A 21,203-nucleotide genomic window follows, 5' to 3' on the forward strand; every position below is an offset into this window, starting at 1 on the left:
GAATGATTTTTAATAGGTATCTACTATTCTAATAAAATTTTCCAAAAGAATTCCATTATTTAAAAAAAATAATTAATTAAATTCTACACAAACCTTTAATTATTTTCATTATTTAAAAATTTTTTTTATAAATTTCTTCGCAACCATTCAATTATTTTCATAAATAATAAAATTTTCGCAGGGATTCAATTATTTTGGTAAATAATAAAATTCTTATTAGGAATTTAATTATTTTCATAAATAATAAAACTCATTGCAGAATTTCAATTATTTTTAATACAATTTTAATCGAATTCATCGAAAAAATGTAATTATTCTTAAAAATTTTATTAAAATTCAGCAAAGAAATTCAATTATTTAAAAATTTATTGATATAATTCTTTATGAGAATTCAATTTTAAGAAACGTGCAATTATTCAATAAATTATTTTTTTTTGTATTTTTGTATTCTAGTAGAATTTTCTCATAAAAATTGATTTAAAAATGTATTTCAGTTTAAATTTTAGATTATATTTGAATATTAAAAGCATCACAGCGTAAATTTTTAAAAGTAATTGAATTTTAAAAAGGTTTCAGATTAAAATCTTTGAAAATTTTAATTTCTCATATTTTTAACTATAAAAATTCTGTGGAATTAATTTTTTTGAGAAACTTTAATTGCGGATTTTTTTTTAAATTTATATGAAGTTTTTATTTTCTAATATATATTTAATTGAAGAATTTACGAATAATTGAAATTTCGTAAAATTGAATATTGTAAACAAATGGATTTGAAAATTGTCAAAGAACTTTTTCGAAAATTATTAAAAATAATCGATTTTAAGAAGAATTTTAGTTACAAATTCTTGAAAATAATAATTGAATTGATAATGATTTTCTCACTTGGACATTTTTAGTTTATAAAACATGAAGAAATTGATAACTCCGATTATCGATTTCTTCATGTTTTATAGTTATGAAAAATTTAATTTATATAGTTTTAAGTAAAATGTTCTTTTATTTGACTGATTTTTATTTTGTCAGCAATTGGTCCATAAAGTCAGTATTTTGTATAAATAGACAAAAAGTCCTTTAAAATTGATTAAAATTATAAAAAATAAAATTTGTCAAATTTTTTCGAAATTGCACAAATTTGAAATTAACAATTTTAATAAATTAGTTAATTAACATAACTGTAATCCCCATAATTTATACAACTTATTTTAAAAAAAGTTGATATTTTCGGATTTTATTACTTTTAAATTTAAATACAAGAATTTACCAGAGATTCAAGCTAATCTCAAAAAATAAAAATTTCTACATGATCGTTTCATTAATTAATAATTTATATTAATAAAAATATTCATTTTTATAAATCGTGTTATTGAATATATTTTTGCCCAGAAAAAAACTTTCAGTACCAAAAATAATTACATATCTTAAAATACAGAAATAAAAAATTTGTAGAATTTAAATTTCTATAAAGAAAGAATTATTTTAATAAAAAGAACGTACCAATAAAATAAAAATAATCAAAAAAAGAAATTGATTCAGACTCTTCCAGTATCAGTTCGTGTCGGCCAAGCTGTGGACACAATTGGTAAAGTCGGGAATCCCAAGTGCATCGCTGGTGGTCACGTTCACACAACTCCGGTATTAATGTCCGTCGGCGAAAGAGCCGAACTTGTAGCCGATGAATATGAACCTCTCTCGAGTATTATGGAAGGATTTGTTATTTTACGCAAAAAAGTTAACAAACCTTAAGAAAAAAAAACATTATGAAATATTTCTTCTCCATAAATCAATTTATCTCGTGAATGTTCTCCTTTAAAATATACAAAAAACATTATTTTAGATTAAGTTTATTTAATTAAAAACTAAAATTAATTTATCGTCGAAATTAATTTCAACTCTATAAATAAATTACAATGTTAAATTTACTACTCAGTAGTTTGCATTTATTTCTTTTTATAGGGACTAGCGGAAGCGATGTGCTTTATACAACAGAAAAAATACACAGGTAAAAATCTTAAATTTTGGGAGAAAAAAGCTAAAACTTTGCACCGTGTATCGTTATTTAGTTTTCTTTTACAATATCTGTGATAGTTACAGATTTTCAAAGCTTGTTTTATGTTACAGGTAAATATAATTATACTTTGATTATTATTTATCTACCACAGAAATTCACCTCCCAAAAACACAATGCATGCTTTAGCTGTTTTTTTTATGCAGGAAAGCGGAAGTATTTTTTTCAAACATTCAATTCACTATTTTTCTCATCAAGGTCTTACTACGGAAAATTGCGTGAAAACAATTTCAAAAAATGAAAAAATTATCTAAATGCCCGGAGACATTTACGCGTAGGCACGGTGGGGCATTAAAAAAAGACAATGAAATAGTGTTGGAAAGTTTCGTTCAAAAAAAAAGATCAAATCAAGCTGCCACGCAAAAAAAAATTGATTTCGTTATCTCCTCTCACCTCAAAAATCGATTCCATACGAATTATTTATTTTTCCTCTCTTTCTCTCCACACACTAATTTTTTTCCATTTTAAAAATCAATTTACCATTTTTCATGCATCTAAAAAAATTATTGAGTTATTCTTCTAATTAAAAATCGCTCATTTCAAAGAAACAAGGGCACAATTAATTTCTTCTTAAAAGATGTAAACTGCGCGCTGATAATTATAATATAATGAATTTCATACAGATATTAATAATTATTTATAAACTATTCTCATTCAGAAAGCTACACGGCTCCTAGCTACTTAAATTTTACATGCTATTTTTTCGCTTATAGTAAAATATAATAATACAATAATAGTTTTATTAAAATGTTTAAATCGTAGTAGTTTTTTTTCAAATACAATTTACTGTTGTAAATTTGTTTAACGAAGTTATAAACATCTCATAGAGTATGAATATTCGTGACTGAACTAAGCATGTTTAAGTGTTGAATTTTCGCTCATTAAATTGATAGATATTTTTTTTTGTCCACCTAACTTCTATTTAATAATTTTATTCTTTTTTTTGTTTGTTTGTTTTTATTTTGATACTTTTGTTCTTATTTACAATAATATATTGCAACAAGCACGTCCCCTTTTCTGCCATTGTCAAAAACATCATCATCAGCTGAGTTATAGAAAACGAGTCATAAAAATGAAAAACTCGAGCTCAATGTGAATGATGAGATTTAGTTTCTAAATGAGCGTTTCTTTCACTCTATTTTCATTTTTTCAAAGTAATCAATAATAAACATGCGTTGTCCAAATTTTAAGGTAATTTTATTTACCTTTCTTTTTTTTTTTTTTTTTGATTCTTGACAATATTCTAAAATGAAATTTTTTAGGCAATTAGAATCTTATTTCTAATATAAATATAGTTCTCAAATTTTAATATCTAAACATCACTTTGATACTTGTGCTTGTTTAGGAAATTTTGAAAAAGCTAATTCCTTTTTTTTTTTGCTCAAAAAGGAGACAAAGTTTCCCTATTGTTTTTTTTTAGAAAAATTCTACATGCTTTGCTGAAAATTTAGTCAGCATTAGTATTCAATTTTTTTTTATAAATATTTATATAAAAAGGGTAAAACAATTAAAATTGACAAACGCTTTTGACTCGACTGTTTTTTTAAATATTAAACGGCAGTATTATTCGGAGTGGGGTTTCCTTCTATTCTTTTTTTTTTTAATTTCCTTTTTTTCATTCTTCCATTTTAGCAACAAATGCGCAGTGATGAAAAATTATTTATCGTGACAAGTGTGAATCGACGAACAATGTTTTTAAAAGTGATAAACAATGATAACTGCTTCTGAAGGAATGTTTACCCTGTACCGATACGTGATACGGCGCTTTTGGTAATTGAAACGAGAACAACAACTGCGAGAAAAGCAGTTAGAATAAACGTGCACGCCTTTTGATTTCGTTGCGACGCCATTGTGGCAGTCTGTAGAATTCAGCACGACAGCATTGTAAAATAGCTTCGAATTCAGCGTCGGATAAATGCCGCTAAAAATAGAAAAATTTTATTTTTTTTATTTTTTATTTTTATCATTTTGCTGTAAATTTTTAAATATTTATTTTTTGTACTTTTTATTTTATATTTATCGAAAGTTAACCTAAATTTTGATTTCAGGGATCGCAGTGATTTTTCCATGTAATATTATAGACAGAAAAAGGGGATTCAGTTTTAAAAAGGGGAATTTCTAAAATAAGTAAAAATTATTGTATTAGGATAACGTACAAAATTTATTTAAATTTTTTTTTTTGCTTTTTCTCTTCGCCATAGTTTTTTGAAATCAAAATATTTTTTTTTTGTTAAACTTTTTCTATAAATTACTGATATTTTTTTTTCTCTTTTTCCGTAGTCTGTAACTTTCTTTAAATTTTTAAGGGGAAACAGGAAACTTCGACTACATTTTTAACTATATCAAGAAAATGATTTAAATCTTCCATAAAATTATTTTTATAGTAATTTTTAGAGAGGAAATCAATGATCAGAAAATATTCATAACCTTTTTAGAATTTTATTTTTCTTAAAAATTGACAGATTTTAAAATCCATCCGTAATTTTGTAGAAAATATGTTTTTGTGTCAATAACAAAATTACTGAAAGAAAAAATTGATTTTTACAATTTTCGAAGCTTTTTTTGAAAAAAAACATTGTATTTAGGTTGAAAGTGATAAAAAATACCATTATTTTTAATTTTTTTATATGGAAATTCGCTTGTTTATTTTTCCAACTAGGTAATTTCAAATTATAATTTTATCATAATTTTTTCATATTTTATATTTTAAAAAATTATGATTTAAAGAGTTAGAAAAATAAATAAGTGAATTTCCATATTAAAAATTTATACATCAATTCACAGGAATTCAATTATTTACAAAGTATTTTCATATGTATTATTCAATTATTTTCATAAATAATAACATTTTTTTACAGGGATTCAATTATTTTCATAAATATTAACATTTTTTACAGGAATTCAATTATTTTCATAAATAATAAAACTCAATGCTGAATTTCAATTATTTTTAGTACAATTTTCATCAAATTTCTCGAAAAATGCAATTATTCTTAAAACTTTTATTAAAATTTGTCAAGAGAATTCAATTATTTGAAAAATTTATTGATAAAATTCTTTATGAAAATTCAATGTTAAAAAATATTTAATTGTTTAATATAATATTTATTTTTATAGTTAAATAATGCAATTCTCGTAGAATTTTCTAACAAGGTTGCCACAAAACATCGATTTTAAAATTCCATGACTTTTCCAGGTTTTCCAGACCATTTTTTAAAAAATTCCAGACCCAAAAATAAAATTGTTTTGGTATGTTTTTAGCTAATTACGACAAAAAATATAAACTCCTTCAAGTAAATTGTTAATAAAATAAGTTATTAATTTTTAATTTTATTAATAACAAAAATTTAAGTTAAAATTTGTGAGATTATTTGAGAAACGCTCCGAAGAAAGGTGAGGAGCAAATCTCTTTAAATTTAAAAATTTAGTTTAGTTCAGAATTTTTCACAATTAACCAAGTATTTTAAACATTTTAATAACATTTTATGAAACTGAAGATACCTACGTTTATCCAATGACAATCTTTTCTTTTGATAATTATTTATTTTAATGTTAGAACCCCTTTAAAAAAATTTCAAAAGATCGAAGTCGGGGAAATCAGTAATTTTGATTTTTTACGCGGATTTTCAAAAACCATATATTTCAGAAGACTCGGAGTGATCGATATCTTCATGTTTTATAATAATATTCTTATATGTTATTGGATTTCAAATTTTTGAATATCTTAATTTCTATGAAAAAATATAGTGATTAAATATTTATTTAAAAATTAAGTTATTGATGTTTTCGAATAATTTTCGTTTTAAAAACCTGGAGAATTCCGATTTTTAATCTGGAAAAGTTTTTTAAAAAAAATGCTTCAAAAATTGTAAAAATCAATTTTTTATTCGGTAATTTTTTTGGAGATACAAAAACATATTTTCTACAAAATTACGGGTCAGAATATTTTCTGACCTAATTTATTTTCTAACCATTGGTTTCCTCTAAAAAAATTACTATAAAAATAATTTTATGGAAGATTTAAATCATTTTCTTAATATAGTCAAAAATGTAGTACAAAGTCTCCCCTTAATCAAAATTTTTATTACAACCTTACTTTTGTTTTAAAATTAGTAAAATTAACTTGGGTCATGGAAAAATTTCCTTCAAAAATAGTAAAATTTCAAAATAAAAATTGTTATTTCCAGAATTGCTTTTACTATTTTTAAAGAAAATTATTTTTAATAAAAATAAGAAAAATTTACTTTAAAAATAGTATCTGCCTAAAATTTACTGAAAAATAGTTTTCAATGGCTAATTGTGATGTTCGAGGAAAATTTGAATAATTTTTATATCAAAAAAATTAACATTGAAAATAGTAAATTTTGTTATTAAAAATCGTCATTTCTAGAGTAAACTTTATAACATCAGTCGTAAATTTTATTGAAAATTAGTAAAATATACTTTGAATTTAGTAAAATGTATTCTGGAAATAATACAATTTGTAATTTCTAAGTTTAAAGACTTTGAGAAATAATAGAGAAAGATTTTTAAGTTTCAAAAAACTAAAATTTTCCAAAGTTTACGAAATGTAAAATTTTTTTTCTTACACTTTTTATTCCACTTGAAATTAAATTTATCAAATATTTCCTCTATTTGAATTTAAATTTATCACATATTTCCTTTATTTGAATTTAAATTTATCCAAATTTCCAGTTGATTTTGCATCTATCTATAGCAGGAATTTTATTTGCCCAAAATTTAGTTCAATCGAACGATCGTTTGTTACAAGGAATTTTAGCTTGAATTTTGAAATTACCCAATTAAGAACATTGTAAAGGGTCAATTTTAATACTCCTAGAAATTAAAGTAGTTTTTTTAATGAAAAAATAATTTTTATTAATTAAAAACTTGATTCATTGTAATGTTTTTATTAACTTAAAAATTTTACTCGACCGAAATCTAAGTCCTCCGGACACTCAAAATTCAACTTCTGAATTTAAATATTTTAAACACTTATCCTTATAGAAAATTTCATTGCGCATCCTTTTTTCTTATAAATTTTTTTTTCATTTATTACAGTTTTTGAAATATTTGGTAAAAACTGTGTTTTTTTTAAACTGCAAATTTAATGACATTTTTCTCTTCAACTCGAAGATTTTTAAAATTTTTCAATGAAACAAACAAGAAAATACGTCTTAAAATATTCTACGAATGATAAAAAGAGAAAAAAGTTCATTAATACCAATTTTGTTTATAAAGAAAATAACTTTTTTGTATCATTGACTTAGATTTCGGTTGAGAAAAATTTTTACGTGTCCTATGATCCAGCGGCTTATTTGAAGTTCAAATAGATTTAAGATGAATCAAATTTAAATCAATTATTAAAATTGTAAATTTAAATACTTAAATAAAAAATTTAGATAAATTGAATTTGAATGAATTAAAACATAAATCGGTTTAAACTTCAATAATTTTAAGGAATTAGGTTTTATTTAGAAAAAAATACTTCTTCACCTAAAAATAAATGAAAATGTTTATTATTTTTCAAAAATAAATGACAAGAAGGTGATATTTTATGTTTCTTCCGATTGAATTTGTGTAATAGAATGAATTGAAATTTTCTGTTCATTTCAAATTTGATTAATGGGAGACTTCGACTACATTATTTTTTAACTAGATATATCAAGAAAATGATTTAAATCTTCTATAAAATTATTTTTATATAGTAATTTTTAGAGAGGAAATTCAATGGTCAGAAAATATTCGGAACCTTTTTGGAATTTTATTTTTCTTAAAAATTGACAGATTTTAAAATCCATCCGTAATTTTGTAGAAAATATGTTTTTTGTATTCACCAAAAAATTGCCGAATGAAAAAAATTATTTTTATTATTTTTGAAGCATTTCTTTTTTAAAAAAAGTCATTTCTTTGTTTAATTTTCTAACTAATTTAAGATCATAATTTTATTATAATTTTTTTGTACTTTATACATTTTATTTAAAAAAAATTGATTTGAAATTAGTTAGAAAAATAAACAAGTGAATTTTCATAAAAAAAAAATTGAATAACAATATTTTTTTAGCATTTTCAACTTAAAAACAATGTTGCTTTCAAAAAAATACTTCAAGAATAGGTACTAAAAATTATTTTTTAAGAAAAATATAAATCCAAAAAGGGGACAGAATATTTTCTGACTATTCATTTTCTCTCTAAAAATTACTATAAAAATAGTTTTATGGAAGATTTAAATCATTTTCTAGATATAGTTAAAAATTTTGTCGAAGTCTTCCTTAAAATAAAAAACTTAATATTTAAAGTGACCTTGTTTCTATCTACATTGTGAATTTTTTGAAATTTTGTTAATAAAAGTAGTATAGCACTTGTAGAAATAATTGTATTTTTAAAAAATATTTGATTGTAAAGCAACGAGAGGAATTTATTGTTAACATAAATTTTACTTTAATTATTTTACTTCAAATTATTCTTCAATAAAAAAAAAACTGTTTTAGAAATACCTTTACGAATTATGAAATGAAATTATTTAAATTTAAATTTTTTCAAATAAGTGAAGAAAATTTCATCAAATTATTAAAAATGATAGTAAAATTTAAAATAGTTGAAAAAAAGAAGAAAAGGTATTAATCTGCATGATGTCTGAATTCACGTTAAAAATGCGAATGACAAATGATTTTCCGGACAAATGAAATGTCAGTTAATTGGAAATTCGAGAAAATTTGATTTCCAACACACGTGAAAATGATGAAAATTCACATGGTTCCATTTCGATCAAATAGAAAAGTGAAAATATATTTTCCGTTAAAAAAAGAGTTCAAGTTCAAAAAAAAAAAAAAAAAGAATTCACTAGGACTTACCTCAAGATTGCAGCGATCGACGTCAGCGGGCAATCGATAATTTGTGATTGTGAGCAGGTGATAAGGATAAAGTTTTGGAGGTTCGGTCGGTGCTGCACCCATATCCGGTAGAGAACGTCTCACATGATGACCACTGTGACCTACTACTACCGATCCCAGTCCGCCTGTATAGGTGGTTGACGATGGCAGGATTCCACCGTCATTCTAAACCAATAATAAAAATCAATTTTCCGCCAATTCACATCACAAAATTCCTAACATCGAAACACGAAGACACTTTAAATATATCAAATTAATAAAATTAATTAAAAACAAAAATTTATTTTCATTCTCGTCTCGACATATAGTATATAATTATAACCACGTAACTAGAAACATTAATTTAGAAAAATATATATGCAAAACGCAATCAAGCAAAAAATAAAAAAATAAACTGCCTCTCAATATTTTTCACGATAATAGAACAACAAATTTTATTTTCTTTATTCATAAATAGCGAAACAATTGCCAGGTAAAAAATTAAATTACAAACATTTAGGTAGAGTTTAAGAAAAAGAAAATTGGCAAAACAGTCAGTGTTACTTTAGTGCCAAATCTGTGAAATGCCTCACTCCAAATAAATAAATTAATAAAAAGATAAAGAAATACATGAAATAAAAATGTTTAATGTGAGAAAATAAATATTCTTATGAATTAACAGTAAAGCGTCCATGCGAAAAATTTACAGTGCTATTTACATTCACTTAAACTGTAATTCACAAGTGAATTCTGTATCAAAAATGACAAGTGTAATAAAAATTTCTTGTGGAAATAAATAAGCTAATGTACATGCGTTCTAGTAACGTGTCAAAATTTGAACTAAAATATCAAATTAAGTAGACAAATTTTTCTAATCACTAACTTAATAAAAAAGCTTTTTCTGTACAAAATTATTACGATACAATTTACACAAAAGTTCATTTTAAAAAAATGATAATGTTCAATTTACATTAATGAAATTACTGATTTTTTTACTGAACTGAAAACTCTAAAATGAAAAGTTTTGAAATATAAAAAAAGCAAAATTGCAATAAAGATGCAAGTGCGAGCTACAAACCATGCTAATTCGCTGGGAGAAGTACGGGGCTGTGGTACATACCAGTGCCCGCCGGTCCACATCCGTGATGCTGCCTGTTGATACTAAATTTGGAGGAAAAACGGGTAAACACCATGTCAAAACTGTTTTGCACAAACCATCTTTTTTTTAACAACTAGAGACTATTATAACAATTTTTTTTCATCCTTGCATTTCAAATTTTTCATTAATTAACAAAACATGTTTTTCCTCAAAAATCTTTTAAATTATTACTAGCGGAAATTTAAGGAAAATTTCGTCTAAATATAAAAACTGTTAAAAGTAATTTTTAATTTTGTACCTGAACGAGAGAGTTCATGAGAATTTATTTAAATTATTTTATAAAAACGTGGAATAAACGATGAATTACTAATTTCCAATAATTACCTACATAGTAACAAATTCAGTTAAAATAATTCAATTTAATAATTTAAATTAATTCAGTAAATTCTCGATTTCCAACTACAGTTCAAATGTTTTGTTTAGTTATTGTTTACGGTCTATTTTAAACACAAAGGTTGAAATTGTTATTAAGAATGAATTATCAATCGTTTTCAATTATACATTTTAATGTACATAATTAATTTGAGATCTTCAAGTTTAAAATTTTTTACACGAACTAATTAATAAAAATAAATAATAAATAAAAAAAAATAAAAATATTTAAAAAATGTGTCAAGACTTACAAATTTTTAATAGTGAAAGTTTAATTAACCTTCTATATTAATAATCGTATTTCGCTAAAACTGTTTGCAGTTTAAAGTTAATTCGTTTGCCTTTTTGTTTCCCAACTTTTTAATCATTTTTCTTTTTATATTTTTTCAATTTTAAAATTAATTTATTGAAAATCATTGAATTCTTGCAAGATTTTATCAACAAATTTAAAAATAATTGAATTCCTTCGACGAATTTTATTATTTAGATTCAAAAATAATTAAAAACTTCTAAAGAATTTTATTAAAATTTTTGAAAATCCTAATTAAATTCTTTTAAAGAATTCCTTTGAATTTTTTTAAAATTAATGGCGTTTTTTTAAATAATTTTAATTAAAAATTTTGAAAGAATTTATGAAGAATTTCTTTTAGATTTTTAAAATAATCTTGTTTCTTAATAATTGAAATTAAACATTTTATTGTTTAATTTCATTACAATTTTTGAAAATAATTTAATTAATTCAAGGAATTTTATTAAAATATTAAAAATAATTGAATTCTTTCAAAAAAATCTTTAATTTTTTAAACGTTATAAATAATTATAATTTTATAAATAAATTTTACTATTAAATTTTATTACAATTATTTTTTTAATGACAAATTAAATTCTTTTGAGGAATTTCTTTAATTTTTTTGAAAATAATGTTCTTTTTAATTTCAATCAAAATATTTAATATAATTGAATTAAAAAAAGAATTTTTTTCAACTTTTTAAAATAATCGTGTCTGTTAATAATTATAGTTAAAAAAACTGATTATTGAATTTTATTAAAATTGTACTGAAAATAATTGAGTTCCCGAGAAGAATTTTATTATTTATAAAAATAATTTAATTCTTGCGAAGAATTTCACTATTTATAACAATAGTTGAATTGTTTCGAAAATTTTTAAAAATTTTAGAAAATAATTAAGTTTTTTCTAAAAATTTGATTAAAAATTTTTAAAAAATAATTGAATTCCTACAACGAATTTTACTATTTATAAGAATAATATTGAATTCTTCCGAATAATTAAATTTTTAAAATTGAATCAAAACTAATTTGTTCATGAAGGAATTTCATAAAAAAAATTAATTTTCAATATCTAATTAACATTTGTTTTACTTTAAATTTAAATAATAATAATTCATTAAAAAAACAAAGTAGTGTAAGACGGGATTATTTCGCTCAATGTGGGTAAATTCGCAAACCAATTTATTTGCTTTAAATTAACTTTAAAATAAAGTTTAATACCCCTATTAGCAAGTCCAAATATTGAATTTGTTAACAGGAGTATCAAATTTTACTTTAAACTTTTAAAGCATAGTTAAAGTAGATAAATCGGTAAACGAATTTACCCACAACGAGCGGAATAATTTCGTTTTAAGGTACTTTTATATTAATTTCATATCAATCGATATATATTTTAATTAATAACAGATTTTGATTGATTTTTTTGTTTAATAATTTTTGAAAATATTTACAAGTTCAAAAACATATTTCTCTTATACTACGCTGAGAATAAATTACAATTTTCGGAAAATAGCAAAGTTACAAGAACTGATAAATCTATTTTTAAAACTTGTTCATTATGATTATCATTATCTTCGAAAAAATGCATTTATATAATAACGATTGAACTGTACAGATAAGTTCGTTTAATCATTTATTTTAGATGAATAAATCATATAAATATGATTCGTATGCATAAAATATATAATTCATAAAAATCATGTTTAAGAAAATAAAAAGAAAACATTATTAGAATTTAAAATTTAGACCAACTGAGTTTGACCTTAATTAGAAACAAGAAAAATTAAATTTGAAGAGATTAAAAATTGTTGTCGAATTAAAATTAAGATTTATCAAAATATAAAGTAATTAAGGCTTTAAAAATCAGCTTGTCCCGATAATAAATTAAATAAATAAATAACATAATTAAAAATTTGTAGAAAATAAATTTTGGATTAAAAATGTTTGAAAAATTTACAAAATAGTAAATTAAATACGTGAAAATAAACATCATAGGTGAAATAGGTGAGAAAGTTTAAAAAAAGTGAAAAGGTGAGTGAAAATGTGATCCCTGGTAATAATAATAAATAATTAAAATTATTACTCGTTAAACATTTAATTTTAAATTAAAATATACAAGACTTTAAATTACAGTTTTTATAAGACGAAATTTCCCCCAGAAACTTCAATTAAAAGTGAATACAAATTTCCTTTCTATCTGAAATAAAAATTTTACTCAGTAAAATAGAATTATAATCAAAAGAAATGAATAATTCGAAGCAAGAGCAGAAAATTGGCAAGATGCTATTATAACTGGAAAACAGTCAATCAATGAAAATTCCATTCTATTTACAAGTGAATGTGAAAATTATTTTTAAAAAAATAAAGTTCAGAAGAGTATGAAAAAAGTTTTCTTTCCAGTTAAATATAGACATCATGCGCAGGATTGCATACGTTCATTTTTGAATCCGACAAAAATTATTAGTTAACAATTACAAAACTGTGGTTAATTAAAACATATTTTGTTAAAACTCAAATTATTAATTTCTTATTTTAAAAAATCACGTAAGCATATCCTTGATTGCTACAGAAAAATCCTAATAATCTATCATTTCGAATGAATAATTCGTTAAACTAAATAATTAAAAAAAAGAATCTTCAAGTAGCTTAACGAATCATGCAAATGTTCCAAGAACTGAAATTATCGATTTTTAAAATCTTTCTCTATAAATGAGCCGCCAGAAAGTAAAACCACTTATAAAATTTTTTCACTCGTTTTCATTGGTCTGTAATAATATTTAAAAAATCAATGTTTCAAATATAAATTTTAGTCAAATTTATCTTTTGAAAAGAGAAAAAATAAATTAAACTGAAATTTGTATTTTGCACATTGATTTTCCAGGCATCAGGGACCAATGAAAATGCCTGTACAAATTTAAATTACAGGACAAAAAATCCAATCCAAAAAAAAATCCAGACGGAAAAATCCAAAAAAAAAATCCAAAGTACACAGTAAATCCGAAATAAATAAACATGTGAAAAAGCCACGTTTTTACTTTTTACGCTATAAAATAGGAATTTAAAATCTTATTTTTGAAATCGCAGGATTTTCATTATTTACATAAATAATAAAATTTTTCCCAAAAATTCAATTATTTTTATAAACAAAAAAAATTTTCATAAAAATTCAATTATTTTCATAAATAATAAAATTCTTCACGAAAATTCAATTATTTTCAAAAATAAAAAAATCTTCATAAAAATTCAATTATTTTTATAAATAAGAAAATTTCTAGAAAAATTTCAATTATTCTATAAAATTTTTTAGATAATTATTCCAAAAAATACAATTACATGGTTACCAAGCTTTTGCTCTTTTCAAATTCCCTGACTTTTCCAGTTTTTCCAGGTTTTTAATATGAAAATTATTGGAAAATATCCATAACTTCATTTTTAAATAAATATTTCATCATTATTATTTTTTCATACAGAAATTAAAATTTTCAAAAATTTGAAATTCATTAACTTATAAGAATATTATTATAAAAAATGTTATTTTGTTATTGTAATTTCTTCAAAACTAACTAACTTCAAAACTTCAACTCAAATTCTTCTTTAAGTCAATTTTTGAAAAAGTTCTTTGTGAATATTCAAATTCTTTTGTTTACAATTTCATTTAACGAAATTTTGATTATTCTGCCATTTTTCAATTAAATATATTACAATTTAAAAATTTTAAATAATTAAAAAAAATTCTATTAAACTTATTGAGAAAAATTAATTCTATAGAATTCTTAATTAAAAGTATGAAAAGTTCAAATTTTCAAAGATTTTAATTTGAAATTTATTTTTAAATCAATATCCATTAGAAAATTCTATGAGAATTGCATTATTTAACTATAAACATAAATATTATATTAAACAATTAAATGTTTCTTAACATCGAATTTTCATAAAGAATTTTATCAACAAATTTTCAAATAATTGAACTCTCTTGGCAAATTTTAATAAAAGTTTTAAGAATAATTTCATTTTTCGAGAAATTTGATGAAAATTGTATTACAAATAATTGAAATTCTGCCAAGAATTTTATTAAAAGTTTTGCAAATAATTGAATTTCGGAGAAAAATTTTATTATTTATAAAAATAATTGAAATTTTGAGAAGAATTTAAAAAAGCTTTTAAAAATAATTTAATTTCCGCGAAGAATTTTTTAAAATTATTTTGAAAAAAATTGAATTATTACGCAAAGAATTTCATTAAAATTTTTGAAAATAATTTGATTCTTTAAAAAAATTTAATTAAAAATGTATTGAAAATAATACTTAAATTCTAATAAATAAATTGTAGCAAAGGTTATTAAAATAATTAAATTTCTTTGATAAATTTTAATAAAAATTTTTAAGAATAATATCTTTTTTCGAGTAATTTGATTAAAGTTCTTTGAGAATTTAAAAATTTCTTTTTTTACAATTTTATTTTATGAAATTTCGATTATTCTGACAGTCCTCAATTAAATGTATTGGAAAATAAAAACTTTAAATAATTAAAAAAAAGTCCATTAAACTTTTTGAAAAAAATTAATTCTGCAGAATACTTTTAATTTATTAAAAGTATGAAAAGTTCAAATTTTCAGAGATTTTACTTTGAAACCTTTTGAAAATTCAATTATTTCTAAAAATCCACGCTATAATGCTTTCAATATTCAATTATAATCTAAAATTTCAACTGAAATTGGTTTTTAAATCAATATTTATTACAAAATTCTACGAGAATTCAATTTATTTAACTACAATAATAAATATTTTATTAAATAAAATGTTTCTAAAAATTGAATTTTCATAATACATATAAAGAATTTTATCAACAAAATTTTTAAATAATTTAATTCTCTTGACAAATTCTAATAAAATTTTTAAGAATAATTTCATTTGTTGAGAAATTCGATGAAAATTGTATTAAAAATAATTGAAATTGAATAATAATAAATAATTGAAATAATTGAATTTCTGCGAAGAATTAGAATACTTTTGAAAATAATTGAATTCCTGAGACGAATTTTATTAAAATATCTTTTTAAATAATTGAATTCTTTTGTGAAATTTTATTGAAATAGTAGACATTGAAAATAATTGAATTTTCACAAATTTTTGAAATTATGTAATTAAATTTCTACGAAGAATTTTTTTGCTGAATTTTAATTAAATTTTTGAGAATAATTACATTTTTTGAGGAATTCCATTAAAATTGTATTAAAAAATTTTTAAAAATGGAAAGTCTTCGATGAGTTTTGTTATAAAATTATGAAAATAATTGAAACCATGTAAAAAATTTTATTATTTAGGAAAATCATTAAATAATAATTTTGAATTAAAATTTTGTTAAAAATCTTTAAAAACAGGCGAAATTCCAGTAATTTCTTTTAAATTCCATTCTATTTCCAGGTTTTCCATACCCTTTTCTAAATTCAATTCCATTTCCAAGTTTTCCAGAATTTTCAGACTCTGTGGCAACCATGAATTATTTTCAACAATTCTGATAAAATTCTTTACAAAAATTCAATTATTTTTTTCAATATAATTCCAATTTAATTGCTCGATTAATTTAATTATTTTCAGAAATTTAAAATGTTAAGTTCATCTACTTTCGATTCACAGTCATTGAAAAGAACAATTTCATTCAAGGCAACCATTTAAATTTTTATATCTCAATTTTTTTTATTGAACTTTTTGACCAGGACAAAAAATTCAAAAAAAATAAGTCCAAAGTAAAACTATTTTTTTTTTTACTTTTTTAGATTTCATCTACTTTGGATTTTTTGGTTTGGACTTCTTGTCTGGATACCACAAATTTAATCATTTGAATTACTTTTCGGCGGCTCAAGTTTAGACATCATAGATTCGGACAAAAAAAGAAAAGACTATACATATTAAACATTTCAACGAAAAATGAAAATAAAAAAGCTCTTCGTAATTAGTAAAGCATGCTCAAGAAAATTGCAGGTAGACTCAATTATTCTTGAATAATAAAAGTTGATGCCTCTTTTTTTTTGTCTTTGAAAGTTACTTGACCGTATATATCAGGGCTTCCAAAACGCCCCGTGCAGTGCAAAGAGGGAGAGATTAGTAATAATTGTTTATATTAAAAAAGCAATTTTTCAGCAAGGCGTCAAAAAGAAATTTCGACTTTCCTCGCTTTTTCTTTTTTCTACTCACTATCAGACTTGCCAGAAGAGAAGTCAGTGCTGTGCGTCTTGTCTCCCATCCCGCTGAACGAATAATCGCCCTAGACGACAAAAATTAATTCTTTTAATTAATAAAATAGTGAAAAAATTTGGAGACAAAAAAAATGATAATAGTTGAATATATTATTTATAAAAGATATAATAAAGAGGTGCAAAAATTATTCTCGCTTGAGACGCGGTGCAAGACTTACAGGGAGAGCAGAAACTGAACCGCCAGTCGAAGAGAAGGTGTGACTTCGCGGTGCCAGACCATATCCCGGTTTTGGGATGTGCCGAAGAGAGCTCACAACTGGTTTCAAATTCATGTCAAATTGACAATATTACTGATTAGTTTCAAATGCAAAACTCACGTTTTCATTTCCCATACGTGTGTATTTGACCAACGTTCGCAGAAGACACCGTACCACCCTTCTGTTTGTAAATTAATTTGCTTTCAAAGAAAAAAAAAGACAAGCCGACTATTCTCGCTAAATTCAACATTTCTATGAGCATTTTCTTCTAGTTTATATAAATAAATACATATTTATATAGGTCTCGCAACGTGCTATTTTTCTGGGCTTTCAAGCTGCAATTTGGAAGCATTGAACGCACATAATTCTTGCCGGATATTGTTACTAGGATTTAAGCATATATGTCATTTTTTTAGTAATTTTTTAAAAAAAGGGAGCAGGACTGAGAACGAGTTGGAACTTAATGAAAAAATGTTTTATGATTATAATTAATTCTAATTAATTATATATTAATTATAATAATTTTAAATTCGTACAAAAATGAGGAGATTTAGTTGATTCAAAATTCATTTGTTTTCAACACTTTTAAAATGAAATGGAAATAAATTATTATATTAACATTTTACGGAATTCTGCATCTCATTTTTTTTAAATATCTTCCAATTAATATTTTCAATTATCTTTGTTGACAATTTTTACTTTTACATTTTGTTTAATAATAATATATTCCTTTTAAAATTTCCATTACCACTAAATTAGGGTTTTTAAATTTTTGTTCTAATTTGTAACGTTTCCCAAATTTTTTTTTTTTTTTTTTTTGAATTTTATTATTCACTAATTTATAAGTTTTCGAATTATTATCATTATTAATTATAAAGCAAATTCTTTTTATCTTCTTTTATTTCATGATATAAATTTTTTTTAATTCTTTGGCATTTTTCATTCGAAATTTTATAAGTTAGAAATTAGAAATTAAAAATTTATAAATCAATTTTCCGAATTTATTACTAATTTTTATATTTTGAAATTTTTCCTAATTAAGGTATACCATTTTTTTTAAATTATTAACTAGTCCTAATTTTTCGAACCATTAATTTTTTATACTAAAAATTATGAATTTGGAAAAAATAAATTTATTAAAGTAACAAGAAAGTAAACTAAAAATACTATTGAATTTTTCAATTCTTAAATCATAGTTGACAAGAATTCGAAAATTTGAGAGAAAATAACTGAAAAGTATAATTTCTACAAAAAAATTAATTAAATATTAACAAAAAGCATAACAAGTTTATGAAGTATTTAATGTTCTTTGAGTTTCTACAAAGTATTTTCGACAAGAGTGAAGGAGAAATTTAACAAAAATTTTAAATTATTAACAATTATAAAAATATTTATTAGAAAATAGAAAAATTAGTGGATAGTTCTCTAAAAATTATAAAATGTAATTATTTGAAACTTGAAAAATTAAGAACAATGGAAATTGTAAATTAGTGTTAGGATGCAATATATAAAACAAAAATATTATAGTGATAAGAGGCTTTGTACTCAATAAATAATTTTAAAAAAGTAGCAAAACAGTTTTACAACAATTAAAATTTTCAAAGATTTCAGTTTATAAACTTTTCGAAATTCAATTACTTCTAAAAATTCACGCTTCTATTAAATTCACTGCTTCTATAATATTCAATTATTATCTAAAATTTTAACTGAAATTCAATTTCAAATTAATTCTTATAAGAAACTTCTACTAGAATTCAATTATTTACATACAAAAATAAATCATTTATTGAATATAATCGAATATTTCTTAAAATGGAATTCTTATAACGAACTTTATCTAAATTTTGTAAAATAATTAAATTGTTATGAAGAATTTCATTAAAATTTTTGAAAATAATTAAATTCTTTCAACAAGGAATTTAATTAAAAATGTATTTAAAATAATCACTAAATTTTAATAAATTTCAGAATTTTTTAACATAATTGAATTCTTTCGAAAAATTTTAATGAATTTTTTATGAATAATTGCATTTTTCAAGAAATTGATTTCAAATTGTATTAAAAATAATTGAATTTCTATAAAACTTTTATTATTTATGAAAATAATTGAATTCTTGCAACAAATTTTATAAAAATTTTCTAAAATAATTGAATTCCTGTGAAAATTTTTATTATTTTCTAAAATAATTGAATTTCTGAGAAAATTTTTATTATTTTCTAAAATAATTGAATTCTTCCTAAAAACTTTATTAAATTTTGGAATTCATGCAAAGAATTTTATCAAAATCATTTTAAATAATTGATTTCTTTCTAAAAACTGTTATAAAGATTGTGTTTTAAATAATTGAATTCTTATAAAAATTTTATTATTTATAGTTTAAAAATATTTGAATTATTGCAACAAATTTTATTAAAATTTTTAAAAATAATTGAATTCCTGAGAAGAATTTTATTATTTTCATAAATAACTGAATTCTTCTGAAGAAGTTTATTACATTCTTTTAAATAAGTGAATTTATACGAAGAATTTTATCAAAATCTTTTAAAATAATTGATTATTTTCTAAAATCTTTTTGAAAATTGTGATTTAAATAATTGAATGTTTCCGAAGAATGTTATTATTCATGAAAATAATACTTAAATTCTTGCGAAGAATTTTATTAAAATCTTTTGAAATAATTGACTTTTTTTTAATTTTATGAAAATTGTGTTTTAATTTTAAATAATTGAATTTCTGTGAAACTTTTATTATTTATGAAAATAATTGAATGTCTGCAAAGAATTTTATAAACAACTTTTTTTAAATAATTGAATTCTTCTCTAGGAAAGTTTTTATTAAAATAGTAGATATTGAAAATAATTGAATTTCGAAAAACTTTTGAATGACAAAAATCAGGCCAAAAATTTTTCGAAAATAATTGAATTATTTGAAATAATTTTATAAAAATTTGTGGAAGAATTGCTTCTAAGAAATTTTGTAAAATATTTGAAAATAATTTTCTTATTTCAGCTATTAGCGAATTTAAAGTAGTGCAAATTTTCAGAAAAAGAAAAAAGTAGCTTTTAATTCAACAAATCTAAAAAAAAGTAGTAAATATTAGGTTTTTAGTAGATGAGTACGAAGCCTGTGATAATGGAGATTAATAAATAAAAGACAATGAGAATTAGAAAACATAGAAAATTAAATACATTCAGTAAAAAATAATTTGGTAGAAAAAAGTGGAATAACCACAGAAAGATGCAAAAATAAAATGAACACCATTACAGCAAATATCAAATAATTCTTCAATTTTTGTGATAATGTATTAAATATTTTCTTACTAATTTTTCAAAAGTTAATATTATCTTATGTTAAAAGTCCCAATTAAAACTGAATTTTTAATCAGTCAATATAAGAAAAACAAAACAAAAAAAATAATAGAATCAAATTTATAGAAAAATTATCCACTCCTTTGAATACTATTATTGCAAAAGAAAAATTACTCAGTCCTGGAATTCTAAGAAAATAAGATGTAAAAAGCATAGTAGCTTAATAAGAAATAATCCAATGTAACCAGCACCAAGGGACTAAAAAGAATCATCTTCCGTGCTGGCAAAGCAAACATTTTAATTTTCAAATATTTTCACAAAATAAATGATAATTTTAATAAAATTATTTTGTCAAAATACAGAAATGAAGAAAATGACAATTTGCGATGCTTTAACACGGTAGATGAGAATTGGAGAGTTTTGGTGAACTCACCGAATTATAATCTCTAGTAGTATTCGGAAGAGTGAAGGCGCGCTGTGAACCAATAGTTGGATAGTTTCTGGGAGCCGGGGAACGAGTCGATGATCTCCCAGCTGACGCCCAACGCAATCACAACACAAATACAAATACACAAATAGAAACACGGTGATACAAGACAGCTTTTTTATTGAATTTCATAGAAAAAAATAATTATTGATAATACTGTTAAATGCAATGTTGGAAGACAACGAAAATTCAAAAAAT

The 21,203-nt window shown here is 22.1% G+C and overlaps 2 protein-coding genes across 9 annotated transcripts in view; one reads left to right on the forward strand and one right to left on the reverse strand.

The window, feature by feature from the left end:
- LOC122498827 (26S proteasome non-ATPase regulatory subunit 2-like) overlaps window positions 1-3,071 on the forward strand; it is a 27,780-nt gene extending 24,709 nt beyond the window's left edge. Inside the window, exon 15 of the mRNA XM_043606772.1 lies at window positions 1,534-3,071. Within this exon, the coding sequence (XP_043462707.1) occupies window positions 1,534-1,743 (210 nt within the window). The 3' untranslated portion in view covers window positions 1,744-3,071. The remainder of the gene's footprint in view (window positions 1-1,533) is intronic.
- Window positions 1,916-21,203, reverse strand: part of LOC122498829 (actin-binding LIM protein 2) — a 77,387-nt gene continuing 58,099 nt past the window's right edge. For 2 of the 8 annotated variants that reach the window (XM_043606778.1, XM_043606773.1), the window contains exons 11-15: window positions 20,952-21,052; window positions 16,951-17,020; window positions 10,016-10,098; window positions 8,920-9,123; window positions 1,916-3,986 (exon numbers count right to left, since the gene is read on the reverse strand). In XM_043606778.1, coding sequence (XP_043462713.1) covers window positions 3,873-3,986; window positions 8,920-9,123; window positions 10,016-10,098; window positions 16,951-17,020; window positions 20,952-21,052 — 572 coding nt within the window. In that variant the 3' untranslated portion in view covers window positions 1,916-3,872. Of the gene's footprint in view, window positions 3,987-8,919; window positions 9,124-10,015; window positions 10,099-16,950; window positions 17,021-17,170; window positions 17,269-20,947; window positions 21,053-21,203 lie in introns of those variants that run through there. The other 6 variants (XM_043606781.1, XM_043606775.1, XM_043606776.1 and 3 more) reach the window with 6 other exon arrangements.

The sequence above is a fragment of the Leptopilina heterotoma genome, unplaced genomic scaffold (assembly GCF_015476425.1).
Source record: "Leptopilina heterotoma isolate Lh14 unplaced genomic scaffold, ASM1547642v1 Lhet_16, whole genome shotgun sequence".
Classification (NCBI taxonomy): Eukaryota; Metazoa; Arthropoda; class Insecta; order Hymenoptera; family Figitidae; genus Leptopilina; species Leptopilina heterotoma.